The sequence below is a fragment of the Oryctolagus cuniculus genome, chromosome 13 (assembly GCF_964237555.1).
Source record: "Oryctolagus cuniculus chromosome 13, mOryCun1.1, whole genome shotgun sequence".
Classification (NCBI taxonomy): domain Eukaryota; kingdom Metazoa; phylum Chordata; class Mammalia; order Lagomorpha; family Leporidae; genus Oryctolagus; species Oryctolagus cuniculus.
Window position 1 is genome coordinate 68,916,821 of NC_091444.1, and position 18,581 is coordinate 68,935,401.

The 18,581-nt window shown below is 48.5% G+C and overlaps 1 protein-coding gene across 10 annotated transcripts in view; it reads left to right on the forward strand.

The window, feature by feature from the left end:
* Window positions 1–18,581, forward strand: part of FRMD4A (FERM domain containing 4A) — a 647,838-nt gene that overhangs the window by 548,871 nt on the left and 80,386 nt on the right. For all 10 annotated transcript variants that reach the window (XM_051820846.2, XM_051820845.2, XM_051820848.2 and 7 more), the window contains 4 exons: window positions 8,262–8,345; window positions 12,005–12,070; window positions 12,335–12,392; window positions 14,814–14,900. In XM_051820846.2, coding sequence (XP_051676806.1) covers window positions 8,262–8,345; window positions 12,005–12,070; window positions 12,335–12,392; window positions 14,814–14,900 — 295 coding nt within the window. The remainder of the gene's footprint in view (window positions 1–8,261; window positions 8,346–12,004; window positions 12,071–12,334; window positions 12,393–14,813; window positions 14,901–18,581) is intronic.

Here is an 18,581-nt window from a genome sequence, read left to right on the forward strand (position 1 = left end):
ACATTTATGTGGAACGAATATAAAAAATCTACCAATTATCTGAGCAAGCTTCTTGAAGCACAAGAGAAAAGGGGTTGTTATTTTCAAAAGAGAGAAGTCGGAGTGCTGATGGAAAGAGCTGTAAGGGCACCCCAGGGTCGCCACTTCTCTTTCTCGTGAAACCCACAGGCGCTTGCTTGCTTTTCTGGGGTTCTCTTTCTGCTCAGCAGATCCCTAAAGGAGTATTCTTACACAACTCCTTTTCCTGTTCATGGACATGCTCACTTCCTTGTTTTAGCAAACTCTACGGTGCAGTGTTGGGTTTAGCATCACTGCAAGCAGATGCCTGAGCTATAGATAGATGTGTTATAGTGTCTGCGATAGGACACTGGTGCCACACATGGCTGTATTCTGCCGTACGGGAGACAAGATTTATCGGACGTCACTAAAGGTTTAGGAAACAGCCTTTTCTAAAAGTAATATTTTTGCCCCTTGATACTATTTTCCTGTGTGCAGCATCGTTGTCTCATTTCACTTCCCTGGTGTGAAACAGCTCGTGTCTGTCAACAGTCAGGAAGTGAGTCGAGTTGGCATTTGTGGAACAGCAGAATAGCTACCGCTGGTCACGGGGCACCCCAGGGGTGTGTACACTGGCACGAGGCAGAGGGGGCCAACACTGTGCAGAGACAGAAAGTCCTCCTTTGACCATCACTGGGGGCCACAAGTCAAGCAGCAGACACCACGTATGATCCAATAGACTTTATGTAACCTGAACGCTGGCGTGCTTTGAATGCCAAACACTCATTTTTCTGTTTTTTTGTTTGTTTGTTTGTTTGTTTGTTTGTTTTTTACATCGTTTAAAAAGCCTTGACGCTGCGGCTCAATAGGTTAATCCTCCACCTTGCGGCGCCGGCACACTGGGTTCTAGTCCCAGTCGGGGCGCCGGATTCTGTCCTGGTTGCCCCTCTTCCAGGCCAGCTCTCAGCTATGGCCCGGGAGTGCAGTGGAGGATGGCTCAAGTCCTTGGGCCCTGCACCCGTATAGGAGACCAGGAGAAGCACCTGGCTCCTGGCTTTGGATCAGTGCGGTGCACCGGCTGCAGCGCGCTGGCCGTGGTGGCCATTGGAGGGTGAACCAATGGAAAAGGAAGACCTTTCTCTCTGTCTCTCTCTCTCACTGTCCACTCTGCCTGTCCAAAAAAAAAAAAAAAAAAAAAGCCTTGAGTTACTGTAGAAAATGAATATTTTCTTCCTTTAAAAGATTTGAATCAACTGACAGGCCATCCACCATTTTTCTAGTTATATGCTGATTTATTTTAATAAAATATTTAGCGCTACACTGTACTAAGCTGTGTGTTCCATATGAGACCTTGCTTTTCTTTGTTTCTGTTTTTGTTCTCTTGTAAGATCTTACCAGGAAACCCTGCGACCCATCTCCTTACCTTGCTTTTCACCTTCTGTCAGCCCTTCTGATCTTTCTCAACATGGGCCTCATTGTGTTTTTTTTTTCCTTGCAACTCATTTTGCAAAACTGGTAAAGTCATTTAAAAGTGCTTGATGCTAAACAGTGCAAATCGCAAATGCCAGAGTCACACTATCTTTGATAGAAAGAGTCATCCATCCCTTAACAGGGACTGGTAAAAAACATCCGTTATGTCGAATTTTTTTTTTTTTTTTTTTTTTGGTTAACAAGATTTATTGAAACCAGATCAGCGAGGCTCTGTTAGCTGGAGCCATCTGCTGGACCGGATGTACGGATGCTAATCACTAAAACAGGATTCTCCCAGGGTGCAGTTTCCTGGGACCAGCAAGCAGACAGCACCTGAAAGAGGCAGGCGGTGGAGACATTCTGCGGGAAGACCTGTGCGCCAATTGCACCCACCTGGTAGACTCTGCTCAGTGCCCGTGACGGGCGACAGGGGTGATGGAAGGCTCGCCATTCCAAATAAACACAGCCGGGAGGGGAGAAGTGAGGATTTGATTGAAAGCTTTGGGGCCAGTGTGTGCGACATCTGTACAAAATTAAGTGCTAGTCCAAATGAGAGACTGTCGGCTTCTCAGGGTTTCGTGGTTGGTAAGAAATCTTGTTTCCCTGAGGTATCAATCTACAAGTTTCTAATTCCATTTCTTTTTTTTTTTTTTTATCCGCTTTTAGGAATAGAGCAATGAATGGCTCAATCAATAGAAAAAAAAATACCTCTCCTCCATTAACCAGAGAAATTGATTTTCACCCTCATTTTCACTGGCGAGTTGGAATATTTCTTTATGCTGAGAAATTCCCATTAATTTCCACAGCGCACATGTTCTTAGGTCTCTGGGGGAGTTGTGAGAGCAAAAGACGTAAATATTTCATCTCCCATAAACCATGGGACTGTATGACCACTAGTCTCGAGAGAGAAAAAAGTTTGTGACCAAAAAAAAAAAAAAATGCCCTCTTGTTTTTCTTCCCGTTGTTAGAAATGTATTCTGCATTTTGCATGTGAATTAACTTGGCTTACTGGTATCACAATTCCAGGTTTGTTAAGTTAGTGGGTTTTTTTTGTTTGTTTGTTTTGGTCAGGCCAGTGGATGCCTTTTAAGCCCTCGTAGGTTAAAGGAAGAATTTTAGAAAATCAGCAAGAAAGGCAAAGAGCTGATTTCCTTCTAGAAGACTTTTTTTTTTCCAGTAAATTAAACACTTGTATCAAATGCTGTCTTTACAAAGATGACAAAGTTGTATTTTCTTGCCTGGTTAGCAGACAGCACTAGAAGATGATGAGTGTAAACTTCACAACTCCTGGTCTACAGATGTCTTTACTTTGCACTTACATAAATAGTTTTATTACTCCAATTCTAAGTAAGCTCAGTTTTAAATCATTATTACACTATTTGATCATTTCGGGTATTATTTTCCTACAATTTTTTAATTGGCCACTTGAAAGAAAACAGCTGTCACTGATCCTGTGTTGAGAGGTTTGCTGAGTTTTTTAGACAGTGAAAAAATAGAACACAGCTTCTATCAAACACCGCCTTTCAGCTTAAACTTGGGAAATTTTCCCGTTGTAAACTTCTTAGAAAAAAAGTTATTTGTGACATTTTAAACACACCTGTTGGCCCAAACAAAGAGGTTTTGCAGGAAGATTTGAAGCCAGTATAATTCTTATATATTAATTCAGTAAAAAAGAAAAAACAAGTAGAAGGATGTGTGGAGTTTTCCCATGATTTTAAAATAGTTTTGAGGACCATGACTAATTTGGGGGCAGCTGTAATGTTTCATGCCAGCGAGAGCTTTTGAAAGAAAGAGAATCTGAACACTCAAAGCAAAACATTCAAGTGGCAAAGTTAGAAATCATTGCCGAAAGCTTTGTTTGTACACAACAGTCCATTTGAACTTGCAAGTGTGTGATTCACATTTTCAAAGCATCAAGAAAGCATCTGGATGGGGATTTTTGCAAGATGATATTCTCCAAATCCTATAGGAATTTTTAGGTATAAAGAAGGAAATTGTGTATTATGACAGCTTCCTTCTTTTGTTAAGCATTTATTTAATACCAAGTTCTGGGACTTGAAGTTAACTGTGAATACCCATGAGTATGGCTGTGCCTCAGGTTTTCTGGGTTGGGATTTCCATTCTAAAGGGTGGTAATATAGAAAATTAATCAGTTGTTTCTTCTTGGGCTGTTCAAGTAAAACTGTTTGCCTGAAATTACACACTTGTGAACCATTTTTTTTTTCAAAGCTTATTTTCCATTTTTTTCAAAGCTTGTTTTGAGTTTTACCTGCTTACAGCTAAGTTAGGAAATTCGCAGAACTTCCCTCCCATACTAGGAAACCAGCCTCACTCATCAAGAAAGAAATCTTTAGTTCCATCACCTAACAATTAGCGACAGGAATACAGGCACGTGATTCCTAAACGTATTTATAGTTTTGCCCCTCAGTTCAGCTGAGAAGTTGGACATATTTATGACATATTTGTCCATGATACATGTCCAAAATCCAGAATCCCGTGCTGGGAAAAAAAAATCTCCAGGGGTCTGCAGGTGCTTCTCATGTTCTGCAAATGGCCGAATGCAGCGGCGGCAGAAGGTCAAGTGCGATGGCAGGAGGCGTTTCACAGGCAGAGGGGATGTGTTCCCATGATGCAAACCCCTTGCATCTTGACCGGGGCCATCAGCTTCACCAAGCCTTCCCTGTGTACCTGGAGAACAAGTATGTGATAGGGAGGAGATAGACAAGGGTTCCCATTTTCTTTGTTGTAACTGGAGCTTCACGAAAGAATTAGGAGAGGGAGAGGAGGGGAGAAAGAAAGGGAAAAGATACTGTTTCCTGATGGTTTTTAAAGATCAGCAAGAATGAAAAATCTGTAACTTCTGTTCTTCATCTGCCTCGGAGTTGCCTGGGTTCGTTGTATGACTGAATAAAGGAACACAGTCCACGGTGCAGACTTCAGGATTCCAGTGTTTCCAGGTCTGAAGACAGGTGACTCAGTGCTGGTACCAAGTGTTCCCTTCCAGCCTGGGCAGGGTCTGGGCAACATCTGGAATCAAACCCATCAGCACTACTGCACCGGAACATGAATGTTCACACGCGTGAGACAGAGAGGGGTCAGACGTCACCTCCAGTAAAAGCCTAGGTTTGCTGCTAAATGTTTTATGAAAAGTGTGTTACTTTGGCCTTTGTAGACCTTAGAATTGCATATTAGGGATTTTAGTGATGAGCTACCTCTCTGGGAACTTGACCTTCATGAGATGCTAATAAAATACGGAGGAGTCATCCGGATGCCAGCTTATTATTACCACTCCCGAGTGTTCAGTTATTCCCATATGTTCCAATTGCATAGCTCTGTGGGTGTACTGCTCTGTTGTTGTTGTTCCAGAGCGGGTCACAGCCCCTGGTTTCAAGAAGTCTCCCTCACTAAGCCTATGAGGAGACTCCAGAACCTTCAGAGAAGGTCTGCAGGTTGCGCTCCAGATTCCGCAAACCTTTGCATTTGCCCCATTCGTATGCCTTTGAGGGTTCCCCTACATATTACAGATGTCTCGTTGACCCCAAAGGAATTTCCTGGAAAAGTTACTTCCTAGTTTTATAAAGGAAAGTGAAACACATTGCAGATTTTGACCCACTTGCCTTCAAGTTAAATTTTTATTTCTTTACTTTGTGATAACTTGGTTAAGATTGGTGTTGTTGTTCATTGTGGAGAATCCTTTGTTTGATGTATTGCTATGAATCTTCATTTGTCCCCAGTAGACTGTTCTTCTCATGTCTTATGAGCAGGACAGGCAATAGAAGACAGGGACATCACCTCAAAACCTCCCCTAAATCAAAAATCCACACAGCACTGACATGGTAACTTTTTTTTGAGTGGGGGGAAGAAGAGGGCAACATTCATAGCTACTTAGACGTTTTGAATAAAATTGGAGTACTATTAAAAATAAGACTTGACCTTTATTCTCAGCTTAGTAGCTGGCTCTCCAAGAGACCTTTATTTATTTATTTTTTAAACATGGACTAAGACAATAGAGTAAACTGTTTTAAAGTGTTCTGTAAGTTGGCATCTATCAGGTGCGCTGAACTCTGGGGAGAGCATCAGGTTGGGAGACCTTGAGAAAGGAAACTCAGGACCTCTGGGACATTAGTTAGGCCTCAGCCTTGCACGTCTTTGGGGGTAGAATGACAGCGTCTCCCCTTAGGGCAGCTTTGTGATTGCAGCTACAGAGCCTGGCAGGGCTGGACACCTCTAAGTTACCACAGATGTTTACAAACATCAGAAAGGCAAATAGAACATTGCTACGTGCTGGCCCTTTGGGAAGGATTAAGAGCCATAGATCCCTTCCAGAAACTAATGGCTTTGGATGGGCTTCACGCCTTGGTGAGTTCTAGTTGTGTTTTCCTGTGTAGCCTTGCCCAGGAGGAGAACTAGACAACCCAGCAAGGGAGTCAGACCTGGGGCTGTCATCAGGGGCACTTGTTTGCCAACAAACACGTGTTGGGTGGGTAAAACCATCCCTTCCTGGAGCGCCTTCCTTCCCCAAATAGACTTCAGATGTGATGAATGGGAGTAGCTCAAGTTTCAGCTCCATAGAGGAGCTGCTAATTGCCTTTCGCATAGTTTCAGCCAATGAAAGTCTGTCTGAAAAAAGCACCTTTGGGTCCTTAAGACATCGCTCTAGGTGCCCTTGAACCTGTGAATCAGCTCCCTGTTCTCAGGTAACTGAACAGGGAGAAGAGACCCAAAAATTCAGCACCGTGGGCTCTCAGGCATTTGGTGAACTGAGTGTTTGCCTGAGCTATGTCTTGAGCGCATTGGGACTAAAAATCCCCAATCGTACTCGGGAATTGGATCTTCCTAAACACGAGGAGCCCACCTGTTTGAAAACCTCCAGTGGCTCTCCTGTTGCCTCCTGGATCAGCGGGAACCCTGTTAGCCTGACATCAGTGGTGCTCATAACTCTGTGCCTCCCCCTCCTTTTCCTTCGGTGTTACCCTTGCATACCGTGCAGCCCTGTTGGTCTCTCAGTTCTCCTTATGTGGCCCCCGTGGCTTGGCTTTCTTCCACTGCGGAGGGGGGCAATGTCCCTGGCCTTTTCTTCATTCAGGGTCCCCTCAAGAACCTGTTCTTGTACCCGAGTTCCCAGAGCCCTTTTCTTTCCTCTGAGCCTTAGAATTTGTGGTTTGGACTGACATGATCAAACACTGCCCACAAGGTCAAGTACTTTTCCTGCCCCCTAGGCCAACTCTGAACACCTTTTGCAGAAGGGCTAGGTCTCCTCATTGTTTCATATCCCTTACAGCACTTTGTGTAGGAGCAGATGTTCCATACCTTCATCTTATTGATTATTAACTAGCAAACCTTCACCTTATACCTTAGGTTCAGGTAGTGCAAGTACCCAGATGTAGTCTTTCAAACGGTTGTTAAGTTGCATCTCCTCCTGGTTGGTTGTTGGAAGCCAGAGTTCACAAATAGCACTGTCGTCATCGATCAGTGCATTGAAAGAAGCCCTTTCTGGCTTCAGTGATAATGTCACCAAACATCCATGCCTTTCTTTGTCACCACATATGTGCCATGAGATGGAGCTCCCCATTGGCACTTGGTATCCAGCGTGGGGCTGCTGATTGTTGGTGGTAGCAGTGTTTTTCTGCCGAGGACACACACAACCATTCGTCTTCCAGATAGCAGCGTGGGCGTTAGGGTGTTCGCCATCCAAATGCTTCAGGAGCTCCCATTGGTGTCTACAGTGTTTCTTCCTTCCTTCGTACTTATTTATTTGCTGAACTCCTGCGCCATTGCTGCTACGGCTCAGCAACCTGCTGGCCACTGTTTGCCTTGCTTTGTGTGCGCAACACAGAAACTGCTACAGTGGTGCAGGGTGGAAGCGCTGGGCCAGATGCAGGTCTCCCTGTGATGAGCTTTTGCAACCCCAGTTGGGGCACCTGGGGCTCCTTGGTGGAGCAGACTAGGAAAGCAGTCTCTCAACACCAGAACCCTCCCAGAGTGGGTGCTGCTGTTGGCGTAGGAGGTCGTGAGTGGGTGCAGATACCACAGCCAGCCCGGCTCAGGTGAGATGTTGTGTCTGCTGAGTGGCTAGAGAGCAGTTGAGTGGCTGGAGGGGTTACACTGGGGGCGATCACCCCAGAGCATGTGGGGCTACAGGAAAAAAAAAAACATTTCTGCTTCCAGGACCAGATGGCCTGAAACCTCCCAGCTGCCCCAGTAAATCCACTTCACACTTTCAAAGCACTTTCTGGGCCTTGTCACAAGCAAAAGTTGTTTATTTAATTGCACTGAAGCCGACAGTTTCCAGCGGGTGGCCCTTCCAGGCCAAAAAAAAACAAAAAAACAAAAAAACAAAAAACAAAACAAAACAAAACAAAAAAAAAAAAACAAAAAACTAGCACCGTCCATGAGGGGAAGCAGGCGGCTCTTGCGGAGAAAGCAGTGACGTCACCCGTCTTGGGAGTCCCCCAGGGGACCCTTCTCCTGCCTGATCCCTGTGGAGGGGGCTACTCAAGGGCCTGCAGTCCACCCCCTCACTGAGGGCAGGGCTTGGAGGCACCCTGGCCATCTGTGAGCCTGTGCAGGGGGTCAGGACTGGGAGAGGACGCTGGCTGAGTCATAGGTTCTTTCTTTTCTATATTAAGTAAATAAATAAAAAGAAAGTGCCCCCCCATCCGCTTCCTCCCACGGCTTTCCATTAAAAGAGACCAGATGCGGGGTCTCCCAGACAGGCGGCCGAGTCAGGTCCTTTCTAACCGTGGGCTTCGTCTCTCGGAGGCTGAGTGTGTTTCTTGGCTCTCTCTCTGCAGCAATGAAGTCGTACGGAATGACTTGAAGAAGCTTCCAGCCCTTCCCACCCAAGCACTGAAGGAGCACCCTTCCCTGGCCTACTGGTAAGACCCCATGGGCTGCATGGGGCCCAGACAGCTGCTATGTGGCTGCCTGGGCACAAGGTTGTACCCTGACTTGGGACTGTTTGCTGGATTTATTTAAATGACATGTTGGGTGTGGGACCACTCCTTTTCCTTTTGTTCTTTCAAACCCTCTCAGGTTTCACTTGGGATGGTTTTACCTCCTTTCATGTGCTGATCAAGTTTCATTTTGGAACCCCTGTCATTGGGTGACAGGCCCTGAGGGGTTCCAAGGCATGGGAGAACTGCAGGGTTTCAGCTTTGCTGATCCTTTCCTTTGCCCTCAGTGGGTGCCATCTCCTGATGTAGCTGTCATTATGCCACAGTTCATGTGTCCGGGCCCTAAATAACCGATTTGGAAAGGATTCCGGCATTTGGAGGGTTCCCAGATTGCGGTTTGTGCCACAAGTGAGCAGGGCTGCATTCCTGGGGAGAGATGAAATCTTGCTGGGCTCATAAGCCTGGACCACTGCCCTCTGTCAGGGACAGCCTCGCTTCCCGGATGCTCCTTCCGGACTCCGAAACGGACCCCAGTGTAAGAACAGCCCAAAGCAGGAAATGCAGAGCGAATCTCTGCTGAGAAATATGACGCGCGACTCCCCCAGGTACTCCTGTGCACGCCACCTTTCGTCTCATCTGGACGCTTTCCTGGACAGTGCACTGGTTGTGTGGTCACTCAGGTAGCTTGAAGCAAGTGCTTTGGCTCAGATGGCAGGTGTCTTGCTGCAGAAGCCGTTAGCAGGGCTAGACTCCGCTTCACAAATCATTCCTCTCTGAGAGACCACAGCCCCCCAGGGAAGCTGGACCTGCGTCCCCAGGCTGTGAGCTGGCGTCGTTAGGTTCAGCTCTCTGAGCTGCTGTGTTGCTGCTCTTTCTCTGGTAGCATAGATGCGGACAGGTAATGCCTTCCTGTCGTCGTAGTCTGACCTCTAAGAGCAAAATCCGTCCAACCTGCAGCGATTTTCGCCCACATCAGCTTCTGAGCGTCCATTCTTGGCTGTCTGCACTCAAGAACACCAACAGCTCATCTGCCCATTTCCTTGCTCGTGCAACCCTGGTACTCCTCCTCCTCACCGAGTCCCTAAGCTCCCTGGGCCTTACCTTCTGTATCCCCCAGCTGTTCCTATTCGGGATAGCACTGGTGATGGAGGAAGGGATGGAATAAGGTACCAGGAGACCAGCGTTCCTATTTGGAGGGCTGCAGTCGCTGTTCTAGATTGTCATACCAGTGTGTTGTCTGGAGTCAGAGATGCCTTTGGCCTAATCCATCCCTCGGCCATCTCAGCATTCATTCAGTCTTCAACATTGGGCACCCTGTACACATTTCACTTAGGAATTCCTCTCTCTCTCCTCTCTGTCTGCTATTTTCTATGACTGTCCCCACCATCTGTTCTGTGCTCACATATTTTTTAAAAGATTTATTTATTTTATTTGAAAGTCAGAGTTACACAGAGAGAGAAGGAGAGAGGTCTTCCACCTGCTGGTTCACTCCTCAGTTGGCCGCAACAGCCGGAGCTGCACCGATCTGAAGCCAGGAGCCAGGAGCCAGGAGCTTCTTCTGGGACTCCCATGCGGCTGCAGGGGCCCGGGGACTTGCGCCATGTTCCACTGCTTTTCCAGGCCATAGCAGAGAGCTGGATTGGAAGTGGAGCAGCCGGAATTAGATCATCATCAACAGCAAATGGGTAGCATGGATCATCCTGATGATGCATTGCTTAAAGAGTGAGAGAGCCAGAGAGCGTAAGCCTTTTCATGTCATTGCATCATGGTTGTGACTGGCTGTAGTATTTTAATCTATAAAGACCTACAGGGCCGGTGCTGTGGCACAGTGGGCGGAGCCACCGCCTGCAGTGCTGGCATCCCATGTGGGTGCTGGTTCAAGTTCTGGCTGCTCCACTTCTGATCCAGTTCTCTGCTATGGCCTGGGAAAGCAACAGAAGACAGCCCAGGGCCGGCGCTTTGGCGTAGCGAGTAAAGCCGCCATCTGCAGTGCCGGCATCCCATGTGGGTGCCAGTTCAAGACCCGGCTGCTCCACTTTCAATTCAGCTCTTTGCTATGGCCTGGGAAGGCAGTGGAAGATGGCCCAAGTCCTTGGGCCCTTGCACCTGTGTGGGAGACCCAGAGGAAGCTCCTGGCTCCTGGTTTTGGATTGGCACAGCTCTGGCTGTCGTGGCCAATTGGGGGGTGAGCCAGCGGATGGAAGACCTCTCTCTCTATCTCTCTGCCTCTCTTTCTCTCTCTGTGAAAAAAAAAAAAAAAAAAAAAAAAAAGGAAGAAAAGGAAAGAAAAAAAGACAGCCGAAGTTCTTGGGCCCCTGCACCCACGTGGGAGACCCGGAGGAAGCTCCTAGCTCCTGGCTTCGGATTGGTGCAGCTCCAGCCATGTGGCCAATTGGGGAGTGAACCAGCAGATGAAAGACCTCTCTCTCTCTCTCTCTCTCTCTCTCTGCCTCTCCTTCTCTCTCTGTGTAACTCTTTCAAATAAATAAATAAATCTTAAAAAATAAATTATAAAAAAGACCTAACAAGAGAAATAAATGCTATTCATGCTCCATATAGACAGAGCAGAGTGATAGAGCTAGAGCTCGTAGGCTGGGCTTCTTTGGGTTTTCCTCTTGATCTCAGCATCACCAGTCACCTCCTGACCCCGCACCTGGTGGAAGACGCCATTTTGCCTCCTTCATCCCAAGCTGAGTCAAGTTTCTCGCAGTATCATGTTGCCCTCATCATTCCTGGGCTAACGATACATTTTCACCATGTTTTATGGCTCTCCTGCTACCCCTTGGCATTCATGGATGTAATAGGCAACCCCTAGGCCAAAGCCATGGGGGGATGGGGGAAGGCCTGTCCACACTTCAAGGAAGGCGGTATAGCCCAGTTTCTGAACTGTGGGCTGCCTCCATTTCTCCACCTGTAAAATGGGGTCAACCACACCAGCAACTTCAGAGTGTGATTAAGGCAGAAATGTGCCCAGGCTGCCCTCTGCTCTGCCCTGGGATGGTTTGGCTGGCCACTGCCACCATGGAGCCAGCTGATCTCTGGTTGCTTGAGGACTTGGATTTTGCCATCTGATTCTGGTAGCTGGTTGTGCTTACTTCCCCACAGGGACTTCTCAATCTCTCTCCGGTTTATATTAACCAGGCCCGGATTCCAGCACTTTCCATCCCCAGCCCCTGACTACTCACTCAGAATAGGTAGGCTCTGAGCTCTCAGTGAGGTCACCGCCTGCCCTCCCCTGCCGGGGCCAGCACTCGGGGGACAGGGAGAGTGAGGAGGGAGACAGAGGGAATCTAACCATTGTGTCACTCAGGAGCCCCTCCCCACCACCACGGATCCATTTCTTTCTCGTTGTTTCTGTAAGCAGCTGGCCCCGAGCCTGACCTCTCACCTTCTTCCCCAGATGAGCAGGGCCAGATGAGGAGGACGCAGGCCCTCTGTGGGGAAAACAGACTCTGGTGTTTTTTCTTTAGTCGATCTCTAGCTAACGGGATTCCGCTCCGGCTGAGTTTGGAAATGTCACGTTAGGCAGTGGCCCTTGACTGCCTAGAGCTCCTGTGAGGCCGCTCAGCCTCAGAAGCGTCTTGTTATTCAGCCGTGGACTTGGGGACTCTGCTAACAGAATCCTTCTCCTCTGATTCTAGCGAAGACAGAGTCATCGAGCACTACAAGAAGCTGAACGGGCAGACGAGAGGCCAAGCAATTGTCAAGTAAGTGGCCCTCCCGGCCCTCCCGAGGACTGCCTGTCCCTGTGCAGGCATAGCACATGCCAAGACGGTTCTGTTCCATCCAGAAAACCGTTGTCTCGGGGACATGGGGGGATCTTTCACTTTGATTGTCAAGTTAACTAATCACTCCGAGAACCCCACCACCCACACCAAAGGCCACGTGCACGATGCTGATTCTGCTGAATAACCAGCCTGTGTGTGTGTGTGTGTGTCTGTCTGTCTGTCTGTCTTCTGTTGTCTCCTCAGCTACATGAGCATCGTGGAGTCTCTGCCAACCTACGGGGTGCACTATTACGCAGTGAAGGTAAGTCCCTCGTCCTGGGGCGAGTCACCAGCCCTGCACTAAGCAGACAAAGGAAGACGGCTCATGCTTGTTTCCAGCAGTCTTACTGAGAGTTTGGCTTGGTTGCAGTTGAGGGGAAGTGGTAGGACTTGGTCAGGAAGATTGTGTGCTGGAGGGGATTGGGCAGTGGGTTTTACTCCACTTATATTATATTATTATATTATATTATATTATATTATATATTACCTCCTAAGAGGTAATATAAGTATTCTGCAATACACATATGGGTACTTCAAGCAGTTTGTGGAAAAATTGAATTAAAAGACCCATTTATTTTGGGGGCAAAAATATTTGGGAACCCATGCATAGTTTTTTTTTTTTTTTCCATAATACACGTTTTCCATGAACTTTTTGAACAACCCTGCATGTATGCATAGATTTCAAAAACTCCATTGTGATAGCAAGTCCAGTGTGACACTGACCCCATTCTAAAGTATCTCTAATGTTTTATGTAATGTCTCGGGCTAGGATCTTGCCTTTGGTTTCTTTTTTTTTTTTAATTCATTTTTTAAATTTGTACATCTTTGTGGGATGTAGTGCAATACTTAAACCAGTCTTCACCAGTCGTACCCAGCAGTCAGCCTTTTCATGTCCTTATCTTTCCTTTGTGTGTGGAGCCCGCCAGCTCCTGCCTTCCAGTTGTCTATACAGGCTGCAATACACCCTTGTGAACTGTATCACCCCACTGTGCTCCGGAACACTCACACCTGTTAACTTCTCCAGACTGCACTTTGCTACCATTACAGGATCTTGCCTTGGAAGATAAGGTGTCGCCGGTGAACACAGGAGAAGGAGAAGTTCCCTTTCTTCTCCTTGAACTAAGTTATTGCCCAAAGTCTAATCAAAAAGAGCGGAGAATCTAAACTTAAGATACTTCCATCAGTCAACATGAAGTTTTCTTGCCCCTCTGCTTATGTCTGTGTCCATGTTTCCACCCAACTATATTTTTAATTCCTTTAGACGAAAGTGTGCACTGTGGGGCAGGCATTTTAGTGCAGTGGGTTAAGCCTCAGCTTGGTATGCCCACACCCCGTATAGGAGCGCTGGTCCCAGGCCTGGCTGCTCCACTTCCAGTCCAACTCCCTGCTGATGCACTTGGAAGGCAACATCTACTTTTTTGTTTGTTTGTTTTTTGGTTTTGGTGGGAGGGTCTGTTACCCACATGGGAGACCTGTATTGTGTCCCAGGCTTTGGCCTGGCCCAGCCCCAGCTTACTTTGAAATAGCTCATATCCCACAAATATCTGAAAACCCTCATGCTGGTTTTGACTTCCCAGAACACCCACGGTGGGGGTGTATCAGGTTATTGACATGAGTGGTAATGAGGATGAAGCTAGGGAAAGGTTGCCAGATGGGGTCTCCACAAGGTCCCAGCATCTGGGAGCTGTAATTCACCACCCTGACAGCAAGTCTGTGTTAAAGGCATAGACAGAGGGCTTGGTGTTTCTGACTCAGTCCCAAGGATGGTGCAGCCTCTCTTGTGCTGTCTTGTCCAAGAGCACAGACCTAAAGTCCTGGTGAGAAGGAGACCTGAGTGACCGCCTTCCTGCCCTGCTGCCCTTGGCTCCTTGGGCTGGGAGGGTCCTGAGTCAAGTTGGGCTGTGTCTGCTTGGACTTTTTTGTCTTTAAATTGAGAAGGAGGCACCTTGCATAGCCTCCAGGGTTCCCCCTGGCTGACAGCCGATGACAGTTTTCATCAGTGGTTCAATTTATTAGAACGTTCACCATCTCAGATTGTCCTGTGTGGTGAGTGAGTAGGAGGCCAGCCTGGAAAACCTGAAGTCTTGTAAGAAGAACAAAACCAATCCGGGCATTCGCTCCTTATTTATAAAGGCACAGGGCACCGTGGCCGAGCCGCTGGTTAGGATCAGAGCCGAGCCCCGAGCAGGGCACAGTCTTTGTGTGCCACCAAGCACCATTGGATGATGGGCACATCTGTGAAGGTACAAAGCAGATGGCTGGGGCCAACACTGTAGCCCATTTGTTTCAGCTGCCACCCGCGATGCTGGCATCCTGTACTGGAGTGCCAGTTCCCAGCTGCTCCGTTTCCAATCCAGCTCCCTGCCAATGGGCCTGCAAAAGCAGCAGAAGATGGCCCAAGTGTTTGTGCTCCTGCCACGCAGGTGGGAGACACAGGTGGAGTTCCTGCTCCTAACTTCAGCCTGGCCCAGCCCTGGTCATGGCAGCCGTGCGGGGAGTGATCCAGTAGATGGAGGATCTTTCTCTGTCTCTCTTTCTCTCTCTCGGTCACTCTTTCAAATCAGTTATTAACAAGACAGGTGGGCTCCGTGCCCTCCATGGAAGCTTTGTGTGCCCATGTCTTCAGCTAAGCTGGGACATCTCTGTAGCCCCCTGTTTACCCTCTCTCCTTTTGCTATCCTAGGACAAGCAGGGGATACCATGGTGGCTGGGACTGAGCTACAAAGGAATCTTCCAGTATGACTACCACGACAAAGTGAAGCCAAGGAAGGTAAGGGCGGTCTCCTTTGTGGAGTTATTGGCTCCTGGGCCAAGAGAGAGAGAGGGAAGCAGGCATAGAAATGAGTAACAATGCCAGCCAGTGTGCGCGGCCCTGGGGCATGCTGGGTCCCTGCTCATTTTAGTGTATACAAATTACTCCACAGTAATCCCTTCTGAGTTCCCTCCCTGGATAAATATTTTTCCCCCCTGTCTCTAAGGAAACCTCAGCTGTTAGAATTAGTTAAGGTAAGATGCCTGGTTCCATTCTTCCCGGAGCTGATGGGAAATGGCTTCCGGGGACTGGCTCCTTGGAGGGGGGCTGTGGGCCTTTGGGGGAGCGAGGTGCCTATTCCTTGCATCCTGAGGCCAATCTGAGGTCTTGGAGAGGTGGAGGGAGGTGGGCAAAGGGAGGTAAAAAATAAAGAATGAGAGGAGTTCCTGGAAATCCAGCCAATATGGAAGTAGCAGTTTCAGGCAACACCAAACAGGATGTTAGAGGGGGCAGAGGGCTGGAATTTTCTATTTACGCACACCGTTCAGACCAAAACAAGCTGAAAACTTATACTGGAAGAGAAAAATACGTTGGAGGGGAGCGGTGTCACTCCAGTTCTTTGCAGAGCTGAACCAGGGAGGTGACGTGCAGGACAACCCTTGAAAGATGTATTAAAAATCTACCAAAAGCCACACTTGGCAAAGCATAGTGGTCTGTTGCGTCTTTCCAGCTCACTTTCCAAGCTGCTTCATCCACAAGTAGGGTTGAAACCCACACTGCCCATCTAAGCTTATCCCAGTCTATCTGCTCTTCGCCAACCTCTTCCATAAAGTGTTAATGGCCAGCGGCCCTGCATTAGGGAGAATTTTCAGTGCACTGATCAGGAAATCGGTGAAGTTCCAAGAAACAATCTTGAGGCAAAGTCGAAGGCAGTACCTGGTTGTTGATGGGGAGGGAGGCCGGGCTGTGTTTCGTGGCCTCTCCTGGGCTTCTCGCTTCCAGTCACCTGCTGCGAGAAATGAGCCGGACCCGCCGTTCTTTCTCCCGTCTTCCTTGGCCTCGGTCGTCGGTCTGGGCCACTTCCTAGCTTTATCTACTTGTTTCTCTCAGGCCCTTTCCCACACGTCCTTTCCAAGTTTCTGTGCCTTTTCTTCCCAAGTTCTTTCTTCGCTGCCACCTTTTTTGTATCTCGACTCTCCCCTCTTTTCACCCCGCCCAGCTTGTTTTTTCTGCTTGCAAAAGCCAACAGTGCACCCAGAGCCTTTGAAAGAATCCCAGTTTTTGCAAAATACTCGCCTTCAGCTCTCTTGCCAACATGGGGGGAGGATCAAGGCCAGGCTGGATCATTGGGATCTACAGCGGAGCTCATTAAAATCCAGCGATTGAAATCTCTCTCTCCCTCTCTCTCTAAGCTTTTTGAAAAAAACGTGCTAACCAGTATTTACTTGTTCCGTTTGAGGTCTGACTGTGTTAAGCTGCCTTCATTTTCTCTAATCAGGGTTCTAAAGAAGATTGAAAAGGTGATGAGATGCCACTTGATACATGTAAAACACAACCCATGACACATAGCAAAGGCTGGATAAATTGCAGTTGTTCTTGCAAGACTTGAAAAAAAAAAGGCTTCAAGATAAGGAAAAGTAAGAAGCCAAAGGTGGGAATAATCAGCCATCGAGTAAGAGAATTTAGAGTAATTGGTGGAGCTTTTTCAGTCTGTGAATTAAAGATGTTAAAAATCAAAATATTTTTTCCCAGGGCATAAGCACTAACTGCAATGGAGCTATTATTTAAAATAACATATGCTTATTGGCCTTTGAGGCAGAGATTGGAATTTGCAAACCTGTTAGTAATTGAAGGACAGGCAAACCCTTAGAGCCTTCATTCATTCATTCATTCATTCAATTAAAAAGTGGTTATTCCATGCCTGCTAGGTGCCACGCGTGCCTCTGGGCATGGCGATAAGACACACATCACATCCTCCAGACCCGCCCAGGATGTCAGAGAGTGTGTGTGGTCACTGAGGCAGTTGCTAAGTGCTGTTATGGGGCCTTGTGAGGGCTGGTGCTAAATCAAAGGAGAGTGTTATCAACCGGGCATAGGGGAGGAGTCTGCAGAGGAAGAGTGAGTGGAGTCTTAGGTTTGCAAATAGGCGTGAACGAGGTCGGAGGCCCACAGGAGAGAGACCGGCACGCATGAAAGCACAGTGGTGGGGCGGCGCGTGTACGGGGAAGCACACAGCACCACTTAGGGCTGGAACCCAGGGTGAGAGCAGAGCAGTTGGAGAAGGGACTGTGTGGCCCGGAGCTAGTGGCACCCAGGGGAGACCGGAAGCTTGCTGAGAGAGTTGTCACCCTCTGTAGGCAGTGGGCGCCGCAGGCTGGCTGGGGCAGAGGAGTATCAGATTGGCATTGTTAGAGAAGCAGCCCTCTGGCATCTGTGTGGAGAGTGGATGGGGGGTGGGGGTACACAGGACAAGACTTGGAAACCGGGGCATTATTACAGTGGTGTCGGCAGCCTGGCGGGTTGGCTGTTGGTGACAGGACTGGAGAGGACACGCGTGATGGATCAGCTGTGTGGGGGAGGAGGGAGGCAGGAGGGAAAGAGGAGGCACCCAGTCTTCTCCCTCAGCCGGGGTGTGGGATCTGAGAGAAGGGGAAGTCGGGACGGGCCCGCTGAGTGCACTGCAGGGCACATAGGGTGGGAGGGTTGATGGGGCGTCCAGGTAGCTGCGGCAAGTAGGCAGCTGGGGATTGGGTCGGAGCTCGAGGTTACGAATTTCCAAAGAGTCGTGGAACCGGAGACAGAACAGGAAAGGGCAAAGCAGAGTCAGGGGACACCCCAGAAAAGGCACCGTTATGTGAGTGCAAATTTCAGTTCCCTGTGTGACCATCACTGGGAGACGCAGGGGCAGGCTCCAAGTGGCTTTGCCCCTAAAATTTACACAACAGGGGTGTGAGGGGTGGGTGGGAAGGGCTCTCTTTAAGAAATGCATGTGCGGCCAGCACCGTGGCTCACTAGGCTAATCCTCCTCCTGCAGCGCTGGCACCCCAGGTTCTAGTCCCAGTCGGGGCGCCAGGTTCTGTCCCGGTTGCTCCTCTTCCAGTCCAGCTCTCTGCTGTGGCCTGGGAGTGCAGTGGAGGATGGCCCAGGTCCTTGGGCCCTGCACCCGCATGGGAGACCAGGATAAGTACCTGGCTCCTGGCTTTGGATCGGCGCAGTGCCCCGGCTGCAACGCACTGGCCACACCAGCCATAGCGGCCACTTGGGGGGTGAACCAACGGAAAAAGGAAGACCTTTCTGTCTGTCTGTCTCTCTCTCACTGTCTAACTCTTCCTGTCCAAAAAAAAAAAAAAAAAAAAAAAAAAGAAAGAAAGAAAGAAAGAAATGCATGTGTACCCTGAATGTAAAATAAAGCCCAAGCCGTTGTAAGCCACGACTGGCAGGAAAGCCACAGCCATATTAGCTGCAAAGGGACACTCATTTCTGCTGAGACGCGGCCTGGACTTGAAGGCAGCACCAAAGACTTAGCTGAAACAGAGTCCTGAGACTCCCAGCTACACAGGAGCGTGCCTGCTCCCTCCCATACCCAACGTGGCCACTCTGATGAGACTGCTGTATTTGTCGCGTGAGAGTTTGTGGGCATCTGACCAGAGCACAGCCTGGCTGCACTGCCCCAAGTCTAACAAGGTGCATACACGTGGG